The following is a 14,120-nucleotide window of genomic DNA, read 5'->3' on the forward strand; positions in this document are numbered from 1 at the left end:
CAGAACTCTTTAAGAATCTGGTATTTGATAGCTGCAAAGAATGAATGATAAAAAAGCAGAGGCTTGTTAAGCCCAGAGCTGGAAAGCTTTAAAAAAATAATTCTCTGTAAAACATCTTTTAAATAGAATTTCAGATTTTGTTTATAACAAATGACATGCATCGACATCAGACAACTATATTTTGGTTTCAGCCAAAACCTAAATACCTTTTTTTTTTCCAAAAGCCTGGGACGTGTAGATGAGCTTTGACCCGAGGTATAGAAGAAGAGAATCACAATCTAAGCTGGAAGAGACCTCGGGAGGTCCAACTTCTGCTCAGAGCACAGTCAATGTTGAATTCATTAGTCCCAGTTAATGTCAGTGGTTAGGTACCTGCTCCCCCCAAGTTTTGCATACTCAGAACTTCTTCCCTACAGTTTCAAGACGTAAGTCTGCCACAGCATCCACAGATCTAGCTAATGCTTGGAGTATTTCACGTGTTTGCAGGAGAAGGGCTACATTTGGCACTAGCTGCCTCCCTTTGTTTCCTGAGATAGCACCGAGGACCTCATCAAGGTATGCAACCTGGAAGGAACCCAGGCACAAGAGCAGTGGCTGCAAACTGCATCCTAAATGAAGATGGAAGATATGTAGCTTCTAATATTTAGCGGTGATCAGAGATCTAGAAAGTTCCTGTCCTTGGGCATGCATGTGTAGGAAGGTATTTTTGATGCTGTGGCTTATTACCGTTCTGCCAGCACAACCACATACCTGTTTCTGATTGAGAACCAAGCCACCATCATGCGTAGGCGCTGGGGAGAGCAGCTGGACTGCGTTGTGGATCCAGGAAGCTGAGTACTGCCAGCATTGTCAACTGGACTGCTACGGGGTAGTCTTGCTTTCACTTCACATGCCCTTCCACTCGCGTTGGACAGGTCAGATAACTGCCTGTAATCCTCTCCTGCCACATGGGAGAGGTGTGGGGAGCAGGAAGGAGTTGCCAGTGCTTTTCTCCAAGTCCTCTTAAGGGGATGAAAGAACCGGCCTCGGATGCCAGCTGTACCACGAGAGGGAAGGTCTGGATGTCAGGGTTTGGGTGCAGCAGCAGGACTGCGTACAGAGAGTTCGGGCCCGGAATGGCAAGGACAGCTGGGACTGAGGGACACGGGCAGGTTATGCCAGGAAGTTTGCGTAGTGTTTGTCAGGTGCTTCTGTCATCTCCTCGGGTCTGGTTACTTCTAGTCTTTCTTACTGGACTTGTCAGAGAAGTGAAAATGTAACTGGGGATAGCCTAACATCCTATTGTGTTTCTTCGTCTCTGTCACACACTAATATTAAAATTGCAAACTTCTAAAACCGAGCAATGTTCAGAAGTCCCCTGGTGGTTAAATATTGAAATTGCTGTGGTAAGTAATGGAACTTAACTAAAGTGCACCCTCTCTAGGGCACTCATGTTCAGGGAGTGTACTTGTTTCCACATTCGTATTGGTGGTATCTGGTATCTGCATGCAGTGGCTCAGTTTGAGGAAATGTAATTTTTTCTTTACACCTGCGAGTTTTGAGTCTGCTTTGAGATGCTGCAAAAATGATTAGTGCAGCCGCATCTTTTCCAATTGATAATGTCCAGGCCGTGCCATTTCTAACAAGTTTTTTTGTTTATTTTTTAAGGGTCAAAAGTGTTTGCCAACGCTTGAGGGGAAAGCTTACATTTGTGTGGTGTGGTGTTGTTCGGTGGTACTTGCCCTCACCTTCCGTGCAGTGGCCTCCCAGGCCTTTCCCAGCATCAGGCCTTGCTTTTTTCTCTGTGTGGCTTGTATTAGGACACATACATTTAACAGAGACTCATGAAATGAAGAGGAGTGACTTGCCTACAGCAACTCAAGAAAGCAGTGGGAGAGTTAGGAATAAAACTTGAAAGACTTGGCTCCCACTTTCCCTTCTCATTTTTACATTGTACTGCCAGCTTTCAGTTTATCAAGAATTAATAAGTAATAACCTGTGATTAAAAAAGGCCTGACACGCTTTCTGTCATTAGATGTTTCTCTGTCTTCAGCATTGTGCAGAACTCAGCAGGGTTACACCTTTTGAGTTTCACTTAAGCTGAGTTACTCAATATTTAATGCTGAAGCAGAAACACCTAATTCACAGCTGTAGGCGACCTGTCAGCTGCATTTGGATGTTTGTCAGCTGCAAGGTAGGGTGAGGTAGCAAGACTTATGTATGCTGTGAAACTTGAAATTTTCAACAACTTTTTCATTTAATTTCTTGCTACATTTCACATTCTGCCCACAGCTGACATGAAAATCCTTCAACTGCTCTTAAATTACATTTTAAAATAGAGAACAGTTAATTATAGCAATCTATTTATAATCAGAGAGAGAATTTCTTCTGACACTTGTTTCTCCTGAATTTCAGACAAACTGGTGGATGTATTCTGAATTATTCATGTGACAGCAAAAAGCAAAGCAAATAAAAAGTATGGACAACACTACCCAAGAGTGCTTTGGATGAGACCAAATAGTCACATCTTAGCATCTATGGCTCTTCTGTTTCGAGAGTGCTAGAGGGAGCTCTAACCCCTCAATCAAAGGAGCAGGCTGTGAGTGGTGTGTCTGTCTAGCTTGGTCTCTGGTAGGAAGTCTTGAATTCTCTTAATATTTATTTTTATTTTGTATCAGAAAGTTGCATATGTTTTTTTCAGGCGTGTTCCCAAATTGCTTTTCCTAGATGAGAAGATGCACATAGTGTATTTTCAAGTATGCTAAATACAGGCTATTGTGAACTCCCTGAAAATAGAGGACAGAAATCAGAGGTATCACTGAGGTGTTTAACAGATAACATACAGTGGTAAAGTCTAATGTTGCCATATACTTGTTTTCACAAAGGAGAGCAATTCTCACAACAGAAAATCTGTTCATATTTGAAAGAAAATATATTTAAAACTATTGTAAGGAAAAACTACTTCACTCAGAATGTAAGTGGGTTTTAGATGTTTAGCCAATTATTATAATAGAAATTAAAGGGTTGGTGATTATTAGATAAATTTACAATGGGATGCATCAAGGCACGAGGCTGGAAGAGATTTGTCACATGATATGCTCAACACTGATTCCACTCTTGATGTGACAGGAAAGTAACACTCTGAAGTGGGATGAAAAGATGAAAAAATACTGGAAGGCTCCCTCCCTCCTTTACTTTGAAGGTTTTTCTGAAAGATATTGGCAGCTGAGCGGTGAGCCAAGGAGGAATCCCTAGTGCAGTAGGCTGTGACTCGGATTCTGGGCTGTGCAATTTGAGTATCAGCTGATAGGGACCCAGTCTGCTCAGCTGTGAAACTGAATGTGCCTTGCTGAGGAGCTATTACAGTCTGAGCTGCTTGCCTGGGGTTGCAGAGGATACTATTTCTCGTCTTTCTTCTGTCATGTACTTTCACTTATCAACAGTGTCTGGCCTAACCCAACCCTATGCGATGAGTGAAGATAGAGAATTCACTAGAGAATGTCCCTGGCTTCTATTTTTGGTGTCTGTTGCTCAGATAACGAATTTCTTACAGATACCAATGAAAGAATGGACCAGCCTAGTCTTAAAATAAAAGTCACGTAAAACTTTAAGTTGGGATGACCACCTGGGGGTCTCCAGTCCAACTGCCTCTTCAGAGGAAGATTGCCTTCAGAGCCAGCTCAATTTGCTCGGGACCTTGTCTACTTGTATTTTTAAAATCACTCTCTTAACATCCAGAGTTTGTGCCCATTGCCTCTTTTACTGTCATTATGCACTTCTGCAAAGACTCTGTCTCACTTTTCTCTGTAACTTCCCCTTAGGTAGTGGAAGACTACTATGTACCCTTGGTCATCTCCAGGCCAAACACATCCGGCTCCCCTAGCAGCATTAGTCGTCCGTGAATCACTCCAGTTTGCCAGTGAGGTAACATTTGACTGCACGGTTACCGTAACAGCTAGTCTCAAGAAGACACTTATTAGTGGGTGAGAGTTGTGTGATTACCGTGTAGGAGGCTACAAGGCAAATCTGTCAGGATTTTGGCTACAATCCACTGGCCAGCGTTGACCCTGACACTGTGGAGAAGTATTTCATGGACTTCTCTTACAGCTGCCTCTGTGGTGGCTGCTGACAGCAGGAGTGTTGGTATCAGTCAGTGTTAACTCACTAGATGTCCTCTTCTAGACCTAGCTGTGCTGGTGGAAAAGAGCACCACGCAGCCTTCATCTGGCTGCTGCAGGTTGCTGCCCTCCAGGATCTGTCAGCAGAACTGCAGATCTGCTTTCAGTTAAGATGAGGTGTTTTAGCTTAGACAGTTTAAATAGCAGGTCTTTGCTAACAAGCTTATTTTGACTGAAATAGGTTAGGCAGTGCTTGTGTAGCCAACTCTGCCAGCAGACCTAAGGAGTATGTTTGTAGTGGGAGCAAGCACGTACGTGACTCTTGTAGTTCTTCGGAAAGCTGCTGTGTTTTTGTTTGTTGCGTATCTCTAGTATTCCCTGGAAATACCTAGTATTCTGCTAGTCTGGAAGCGGTACATGACATCCCACGTGTGTATTGATGATTTGCAGTTCTGAATCGCTCACTCGCTTTGCCTTGGCTAGGTCGTTTGGTGTTCTTGTGCCCTCTTTGTTGGTACAAAGTGCATCTCCGAGGAGGAGGCTTATGGAAAATAGTACTGCTTGGAGCTCTGCTGTCTTGGTAAACTATCTTGGTTGGCTTCTCTTTCTTGATAATACAAGCTTTACATAAACAGAACTGTAGTGTTTTGAAAATTTCAATAGTATTACTGATAATAATTGCAGATAATAGATCTCTCAGGTCATTCTCTCCCTCTACTGGGGGGTTGGTTCCCAGTGTTATACATTCACAGTTAAGCCGTGTTTTGAACCACTCAAGTCCTCCTGCCTGTTCTGGCCACTTTCTGAGTTAAGGGAGTACTTGGAGCAAAAAGAAAATCAACGGTAACGCCCATAAAGAGAAACTTTGCTCAGGCATTAAGTAGATCATGCTTGGGTGTTTTTAAAACAGAAGCAACTGTTCCAGAAAACTTTGAAACTGCTGCTTAGAGCATAGCTTATGCCTTTCCCTGTCATAAACGAGCCCTGTGCTGCTACTGGCCATTACCCAATGACTTTAGTAGACTGGTTCTCCAAGTGATAATGTGAGTGTTCCTTCCCTCCATTAACAGTAATAACATGTAATGGTCCCAGCAGTTCAACACTGGTTCTGGTAACCATTCTGAGGAAGAAAGCAGTTCCTTGGGTGGCTTCCAGGGAAAGTGATTTCTTATTACTGTAGGATCTGCTTTGAAACTTGTGTATGATCAGTTTGCACCTAATAAAATGTGTGCTCTGAAATTAGCTCTTTAAGAGTGATGATGTCTGCTCCTCCCCGCCCCATATGTCTGGATATGCATTTGGTCAGGGATCTTAGTTTGGGAAAGTAACATATGCCAGTGCTGTGCTGATGCAAGCAGATTTCTCATCAGTGCTTGTTATTTTCAAAGGCAACTTGGAGTTAGGGGAGGAGGAGGAGAGGGACTCCCAGTTCACATCCACTGCTGGCATCAGAGAAATTTTATTTTGGAGGTTTTTACCAGCGCTTAAAATCTAGATGGGGGACCTATATCAAAGGAAAGTTTACAGTAAGAGCTAGGAGATTCCAGGCAATTAAACTTTATTAGTCTGTCTGAAACATTAAGTATTAGCTTAAAAGAATAGTTTTTTAATCTCCTCTCCCTGTTGCTGTTTACTGTGTAGCAGTGTAGGAGGGGAGCAGCTTCTCCAGCAAGGTATTATTGCTGCTCTTTATATAGCAGGTGTGTAAGCACCCATGGCTCAGTCCTGCCTCCCCAGTCCCCATAGAGACTCAGAGCATTACTTCTCCAGTGTCTGCAGCTTTCTCTGGCCCTAAAACAAAGCAGCCATCTCCCTTTCTTCGTGTCTGAGGTAATAGCCTTAGCCAGGTGCCCTCCAGGCTAACACCATATCATAGGTACTTAGATGGTACCTCTGAAAACTATTGGCCCCCCAGGATTTCAGAAAGTGCAGAAGGTTGGACTGCTATGTCCAGCGTAATTCCAGTGATCTTTCATCTAGATATGTCCTTTCTTATCAAAGTTTTTTCTGCAGTGTGATTAGAAACCAGATGTGGGCAAACAGCTGAAAGCCACAGACAGGCAAAACTGCAAGTTCCTTGAGTAACCAGGGGGCTGTTAATTTCAGTATGAGTATATATTTTGAATTTTCTCTTGAAAATAAATAGTAATGATGCTGTGGTTTCTTTCATGGTGCTTTCTTTTGACTCTCAGATGTGATTGATGATCATCTGCTTCTGGGTTATGTTCGTTTTTCAGAATGTTTCAGTGAGCTTTGCAGCGTGGAAACTAATTCAGTACTGAGCGAGTAAGTCCATATATGTGCTAAACCCATGGTTAACCTCACAGAGTCTGTTATGTGAGATGGAGGCAGGCAGAAATGGGTAGATTCTAAACCAAGCTTTTAAAATAAAAGTAAATGGAGTGAGTTGTTTAATGACCTAGCATTGTAGCTTTTCTGTCAAGTCAAACATCAGAAAAGCAGGTTTGCTCTGCAAGGGAGAAAAATGAGAAGCCGGCTACCCTTCTCGTGTCATTCAGGTGCTGTGGCTCGTGAGATCCTCCTCTTTATGGTGAGACATCCGCTCGTCACCCCCTGAATCTCAAAGCAAGGGAGCTCTTGGATGGGAAGTTGCCGTTAAGGAGCTATAAATGACTTCCAGCCTCTTTGCTTAGCCTTGGCAGACTGTGAATCAATTCTGCAGCATTTGGTAATTACAAGCCTAAAAAGGAAGAAGCCAGCCATAGAAATTGAACCTGTGTCCTGTTAATTACGCTGTTACTGCCTCTAGGCCATGCAAACAGCCCCCTTTCAACAGGACTCTGAAATACTAGCTCTGCCCTGTAGTATGGAGGGCTGGCATACGGTCCAGCTCCGTTTCAGCCTTTTTATCATCTTGCTACGTTGGAGTGGTATCGAGTGGTATTTCATCCCGGGCAGGAGCAAGCAGGTTCACAAGTAGCTTTGGAGAAGTGAGCCGTGCCAGCGTTCCCTGTCTGAGCGCAGCTTTACAGGCATCAAACCGAAACATCTCGCTGCCACCCTCGTACCTTTTAATCCCTCCGCTTTTCCCACACAGCTTCAAAATTCCTGAGCTTTGTTTGTGCTGCTGCTGAAAGAACTAGTTTCGTGTTTGGATTCACTGTTGGTTTCTTAATGCGGTTAATCCTGAGGAATATTCAGGATATGTACACAAGCGTGGCTTTGCTTTCATTGTGAAGTTACCATCTCCCCCCACTCGGGACATACACCTCCACGGTACCTTTCTTTGTCATCCAATTGCTCGTTTTTTCCCCCCGTGTCTTTTATCTTGTGAGTAAAGTTTGAGCAGTACGCAGAAAGTTAACTGCCTGGAGTCTTTTAAATATAAGTAACACGCACCCAGTAATAAGCTGTCGGTTGTTTTTTTGCTGCCTGCAAAGAAACATAAACACAGCGCTCATTTCTGGCAGGTTTTTACTGTCAGAGTTTCTCCTATTATATTTATCTTACAATTTGCCAGGGGGTGAAGTTATTAAGTTTTAGCAGCAGCCATCGATCAAGTTCACAAGTTAACACGATAAAGGCTCTGTGCCGCTCCGATCCGGGAAAATGATGATCCTCACTCGGTAATTAACTAAATGAGAAAGTTAAATCTTACTTGAGAGCTGGGAGAGATGAAAGAGAGGTGTTTGTCAGTTTCTCAGTGGAAATTAGAAGCAGTTTTCTGCAATTCCCTAAGCTGCTGCTCTGTCATATTTTACATAAGCACTGGGAAAACGTCTTGTAATTAGTGCTGTCATGGAGGATTTTTTTTGCTGAAGGATGTTGGAATAATTCATTAGATTATCAAGAAAGGCTTGTGTCCTGAAATGATTAGCACAGTGAAATTTAAACCATTAACGATAACAAGTTTAGAGCTTGCTGCAGTGCAGAGGCACCCGGGGTATGTCTGTGCCTATTTCAATCATTTCTTATAATTAAACATTATGTCCTCTTTTTTCCTCCCCTTCACTAAGACCCATCCAAAATTCCTGTTAAGGTGGCTCTGTCTAGATCAGTGACTTAACCACAACTGGCAGTGCAAGCAGCTGGAGGTGAAATGCTGCAGCTGCAAATAAGTTGTAGAAGACATCTAGCTGGGTCGGAGCCTGCAGCCCCAGTGAGTATGGGGAGGAAGGGAGGAAACCCAGTTTGACCTGTTGGGACTGGGTTGTCAGAGGGAACTCCCTTCATTTCATCTGGAAAGAAGCTCAGTGAGAAATCTGTGGTGGTGACCTAAGCTCTCACTCTTTGTAGAGCTCCAGCATGAAGATGTCTGGAAGGTTCAGCACGTCCCAACCTTGCTGGGATTAAGCCATACATGATACTCTAGGAAACAGCTTCTATTTTTCTTAAAAGAGATCTCCTCTTAACATCAAGAAATGCATAATCTGAATTCATCTACACTGTGCAAAGTGCCTTAATAAAATCCTCTGCGATAATTAGAAGATGTTGTGTTTTTTAATATAAAAAAATCAAAGTTTTGACCATTAGTACAGGTGGTAAAACACTATTTAAGGCCTATGCCATGATCAGAGAACTGTGCTGGTGCTTTTTTTTTTTTTTTTCCCCCGTGCTTCAGAAGGATTCTTAGCCCCCCTACTGAACAAAAACAAAAATAACCTTGGTTGTCATACGTGGGTTACAGCTGTGATATACCACAGCTATTTTGTTTTATATGCAAAGCAGCAGATTTATCCAGGCTTTATTTATCTGTGCTGAAATATGGCACCTTCCTATAGTCACGAACGATTATTTAGATTAAAGTCCTTTCATATATTAGTCCTCTTCTACTTCACTGGGCATACAAATGTGCTTTGTGTTAAATGTAGCCATTTGGAGAAATGGTCTTGTAATTATGGGCTGCAATGGAGCATAGTACATAGATCCCTGAGCTAGTACGAACCTGAGGCAGGCAGTCCCCTGGGTTTCCCGGCATGGCCTACTAGCTCGGGCACACCGTTGGAGGAGGACACCTCGGCTGTCCTTGCAGATGGGTTGGCGTGTCCAGAGCCACCCTGGGCATCGCCAAGCCCTCACTTACCAGGGGTTTGTGAAAGGGAAGCACAAAAAGCTTTCTCTGTTCCAAGCTAGTAGTTTGCTGTGTTGCACCCAAGGGTTCTCCCAGGGTGCCAGACTACCAGTACTTATTCTTCTTTGCCACTTTTGGAAGTGAAGCTTATAAAAAGCATAATATGCTTTATATTTATATTCATGTTTGGATGAATATTGAACCTAGCAGTGTGCATGGCCTGTGGGGCGGTTCTCGCCTCGTCAGGCTAGGCCTGGCTGTGGTACCAGGAGGAGGAGGAGGCTGTAGGCCATTGCGTGTTCCAGGAAACACAAACTGCTGCCGTTCTGAGGTGGTTTGCAATGAACTGGAGGCAGCTGATCAGAAAGGTTGAGTCATCAGGGTTTATTAGGAAGCCAAATCGATTCTCTTGCTGCTTGTAACCGGTCCCCCCCCAGCGCTTTAATAATACAGATGCTTGATGTCATTGTTTTGCTGTTCCTTTTTTTTTCTTTTTTTTAATAACAGGCCTTTTTCACTGAACCCCCCATGGGTTTTCAGGAATCTTCAAATTGAAGTTTTAGAATTTTCTTCTCAACTGTAGCTACGGACGGTCTGGGGGAGGCATGGGTGTATGCATTGCAGTTGCATGATTTTGGAGCCTTGTGAGTTCATCTGTCTTATCTGCAGAACCGGTGTGTTTGTGGTCTACCCTGTCTGCGTGGTCCTCTGCCCTTATAGACCACAGGACCTGCTGGGCATGCCATAGCTAGCTGTGGGCTTGTCTCTGCTCCTTTCGATGGCAAACTGGGACGGGCAGGGGTGCAAACAGTGTCTCAAGGTGATATTGTCACGTGTGGCCAAAGTAGAGCACACAGAGCTACAAACACATCGTACTGCTCTCCACTAATTTGGACGTACTCACTGTAACACATAGAGTGCTTTTCTTAGCAGATACACTATATCAGCCTAGAGTTTGACTTCAGGTTACAAGTTGGTCAATAGGCTCTTTAATTTACTCATTATTCCTGCCCCAGAGGCCTGTATTCACTTGGGATGTACGCAAGATGACTTGCTCCCACCTAAGCCATCTGTTTTTACACACACATGAGCCATTAGTTGATTTTTTTACAGATGTTGCAGCTTCTATTTGATACCCCAGGCTGACATTTTAGAGGTAAGTGGGGAGCTGGAGGTTGCTGTGAAAAGGGTGCTCAGGAGGCAAGCAAGGGCCAGAAGCTGGTGCCACCCCATGAAAGCACAAGTTGCCCCTTTTGTGGTCTGTGCACATCATCTGACTGCTCTGCTGCCTGCTCAGCATCATGCAAGACTTAATCTCTCACATTAAAAGGCAGAGGTATAGGCTTTTAAAAAATGTTTTGTTGAGACAGCTTATTGTAAGGTTGACTTCACGGCAAAGAAAAAAAAAGAGGAGTTCAGTGACATCAAGCTTGTAGAATACAACATCTCTCCTCCGTCTTAATCCAGCATTTTTATGGGGGTGTCTGTTTTGCAGGCAGCTTAACTGCAGCAGAAATGACCAGAATCCCCTAAGACCAATGTACAGGGCAGTCCATTGGTAATCGTTTTTTGCCAGGCTGTTGCTAGCTGTGGACTTCGCTAGGAAAACTCCAGTCTTTCACACCAAGGATGTCATTCCCACAGTCCCTTTAGAGATTTCTCTATATAAAAAGTTGCCCCAAAAGAAAGTATTTCTTTCCTGCTGCCCAATAGTGGGTTTGTGACTCACTTGCAGTCAGTGCTGTCTGTCTGGTGACCAAATGAAGTAGTGTAGATCAGTGATAGGCCGTGTCTTACGTGGTCTTACTCAACACACACGCAAGTCTGCAGGGAGGAGTGGGGATAAAAGTAAGGTTGAAAACACTGAGCTGCATAATTAAGCATGGGTGATATATCTCCACGTTTCAATTCATAATACCAAAATAAAAAAAAAAATGCTTGTTAAAAATGGCAGCTAATTTCTGTACAAGAAAAAATCTGTCTAGATCTGCTGGAAATGCTGAAATTTGGGTGGATTTGCACTATAAAATGGAATGTAAATGATCAATAGTTAGGTAGATTTTCAAATTACAATGTTTTTTGTGTTCTGAAGTCAAGATTGCTAGCAGGACAGGGGGGTATTGAAGTACAGGAATTCTTTTCTCTGCAGCAACAATGAATTCCTGCTTTCTAAACCCAGTTTTGATAACTAGTTTCTGTGGTCTCAAAACATGTTTCAGCACTTGCTGGGAAAAGTTTTGTTCTTTTTTTTTCTTTTTCTTTTCCTGTAAAATGAGTTAATCCATATTTTTCTTTTAGATATCATTGCAGACATTTAGGTATTCATTTTTTTCTCTGAAGTCAATGAAGTCTAGAGAGGTTGCTGCCTGGAATTGTCATCGTACAACAGAAATATGGCACCCCTGAATCAATGGTTTATGTATTTCGGTGTCTGTAATTTGTTTCTAATTATTTGATAATTAATAGAGAATTTCTAAATATATTTTGCAAATAAAAATGATGTAATATTATTGACTGGTATTGTAACACTATTTGATGTTAAGTATTGGGGTGAAAAAGAGAAAATCACATGTTTTTGGTGGGATATAGTAGGAAAATGAGAATTGTCACAGGGTGGGTGCTGTACAGGTAAGTCTTTGCAGCAACATTGGACTTGCTTTGGCTAAATGTGTACCCGTAGTATGTATTCCTAGACTGGAGAGATAAAGAAGTGAGTTTGTAGGGATAATGAATCCTAAAAAGAAAAAAAAGTCTTAATTTATCATTTAATAAACGATCTGACCTGTATGGGAAAAAATAATTTCCCAATAAATGGTTAATATTTCTTGGACAAAGGATATTCCTGCAATGCAAAATGTGCACTTTCCTTCCAGTTAAATTGTTTAGAAAGCAGAAATTACATCTTGCTACCAAGTAGTAAATTGAAATGTCAGTGTTTTGTATTGTCCCTGAAACTCTTTGAGCTGAGCCTTTCTGACGAGATATTAACAATGCTCAGAAAGTTTAAGATCTTTCATTCTGCGAAGGAAGTATGTCACATATATCAGGGTGTGTTTTAGCTGGCTTTACTCTCAAGGTATAATTTTGTACTCGAAAGAAGTATAATCCATTTCTTTCTCATCCATTTCAGGCGTTTCCTATGAATTGTAGCAGCAGTCCATTCTTTAGAAGAAAATACAAGTGCATTTTTCTGTTAGTGCATTGACATAACTGGTAACCGCAGGTTAGGAATCCAAATGCATCTTACTGTCTGCAAGGTGTAAATAAAATTGTTTTTATTAAATTGGCACTCATGGTTTCCCATCTAACCAGTCCTTTATGTGCAGCTCAGACATGAACCAGTACCTTGTCCTGCAGGGGTTACAGCTCACTGTGACAGCACTCCGACTGACAGCAGCAAATGAGATACACCGTCTTGGCCAACTTTATGTATCAGAGTGTTTTTTCCTTCTGTTATCTTCAAAAAAAAAATCATAAAACCACCTGAGCTTCTTTTCTTATTAATTATTTGGGTTTTTCTTTCCTTTCACAGACAAAACTTGCCAATGGCACTTCCAGTATGATTGTGCCCAAGCAAAGAAAACTATCTGCAAGCTATGAGAAGGAGAAGGAGCTCTGCGTCAAGTATTTTGAACAGTGGTCCGAGTCTGACCAGGTGGAGTTCGTGGAGCACCTCATCTCCCAGATGTGTCACTACCAGCACGGACATATAAACTCATACCTCAAACCCATGTTACAGAGGGACTTCATCACCGCACTGCCAGGTATTTCTGCAGGCAGAGGAAGCTTGTTCCTCCATCTTGTCTTCCAGAAAACTGTTCCACTTGGCTTCCTGTGACTTTGGCCAGCCCTACTGAAGAGGTCTCTTCAAGGGTCAGCTTGCAAAATAGATGATAACTTTTGAATGAAAAGTTCCATACCAATGCAAAATATAGGAACATTTTGTTTTGTATTCCTACCATCTCTCAAGGCATGATCGAATAGATCTAATACCAACATGATTTGGCTAGGAGTAGTTCTTATGTGTATCTTAAGGAGAGTCATCACAAGCCACAGGACAGGTAGTTGTGCTCATAATGCCCACAACGATACATTAATAACCAAAAAAACTTAAATTAAAACTACATAGCTATGTGAAGAGAGGAGTTTCCAGTCATTTGATCATTCTTCAGAAGAGATTTCTCAGCCTGAAATTAAAATAAGATGGAAAAAAAGATGGAAAAAACATGTTGAACTGTGAATTGTACAAAGCGTAAAGGCAGTGCAGGAGTTTTGCTATGACGTTAAGTATGCAGACTCCGGATTTTTAAGCTCATTGTGGCCAGTAATCAAATGGTTGTTGTAGCATTAAAAAAAAAAATCTTAGTTATGCTAAGTACCTTCTTTATGTTAGTTTCTAGTAGTCCAGTGGCAATAATCGCATGTACTTAGAGCAGCATTATCACTTGTGGAGCTGTTCTGTTTCAGGAAAACAGAGAGTACTTTGAAAGCGCATTGGTTTCCCCAGTTTTAAAGTGGAAGTATGCATACAGTTAGCTACACGATTTTTCCAGGTCTTCCTCCACAGAACTCCACCAGAGCAAGCCAATACATCTAATTTTCACTTGTTTAATTTCGTGCTACAACCTTTTTTGTGAACTTTTTGGGCAAATACTAGAAATATTTTCACAGGCATCCAAAATTTCCCAGCCATACCGTATTTGTTGGTGGTCTTTTCATACTTACTCAGGAGGCAGCTCTAGCTTTGAATTTTGGTATATCCAAGTGCAGAATAGATAAGAATTAGGCAGCTAATATCTGAATATATGAACAATTGTGGGAACTGTGTGCTCGAAGAAAGCACAAGTGTCAATTTGCATATTTTCAAAGTGCTAATGTCCTAGTGAATATAGTGAACATATATATTTCTCTCTAAGGGAGAAAATGAATGACAAAGAACTGTACTGGCTCAGACTGCAGTCTGGGAGGTGCAGAACATCCTTGGTATAGAC

General features: G+C 42.1%; 1 protein-coding gene across 5 annotated transcripts in view; it reads left to right on the forward strand.

The window, feature by feature from the left end:
• Nucleotides 1–14,120, forward strand: part of BTRC (beta-transducin repeat containing E3 ubiquitin protein ligase) — a 120,970-nt gene that overhangs the window by 76,985 nt on the left and 29,865 nt on the right. For all 5 annotated transcript variants that reach the window (XR_007708561.1, XM_050711948.1, XM_035547810.2 and 2 more), the window contains one exon: nt 12,662–12,893. Coding sequence is in view for 4 of the 5 variants with exons in the window: in XM_050711948.1 (XP_050567905.1) it covers nt 12,662–12,893 (232 nt within the window). In the remaining variant the exon portion in view is untranslated. The remainder of the gene's footprint in view (nt 1–12,661; nt 12,894–14,120) is intronic.

The sequence above is a fragment of the Cygnus atratus genome, chromosome 7, assembly GCF_013377495.2.
Source record: "Cygnus atratus isolate AKBS03 ecotype Queensland, Australia chromosome 7, CAtr_DNAZoo_HiC_assembly, whole genome shotgun sequence".
Lineage (NCBI taxonomy): Eukaryota > Metazoa > Chordata > Aves > Anseriformes > Anatidae > Cygnus > Cygnus atratus.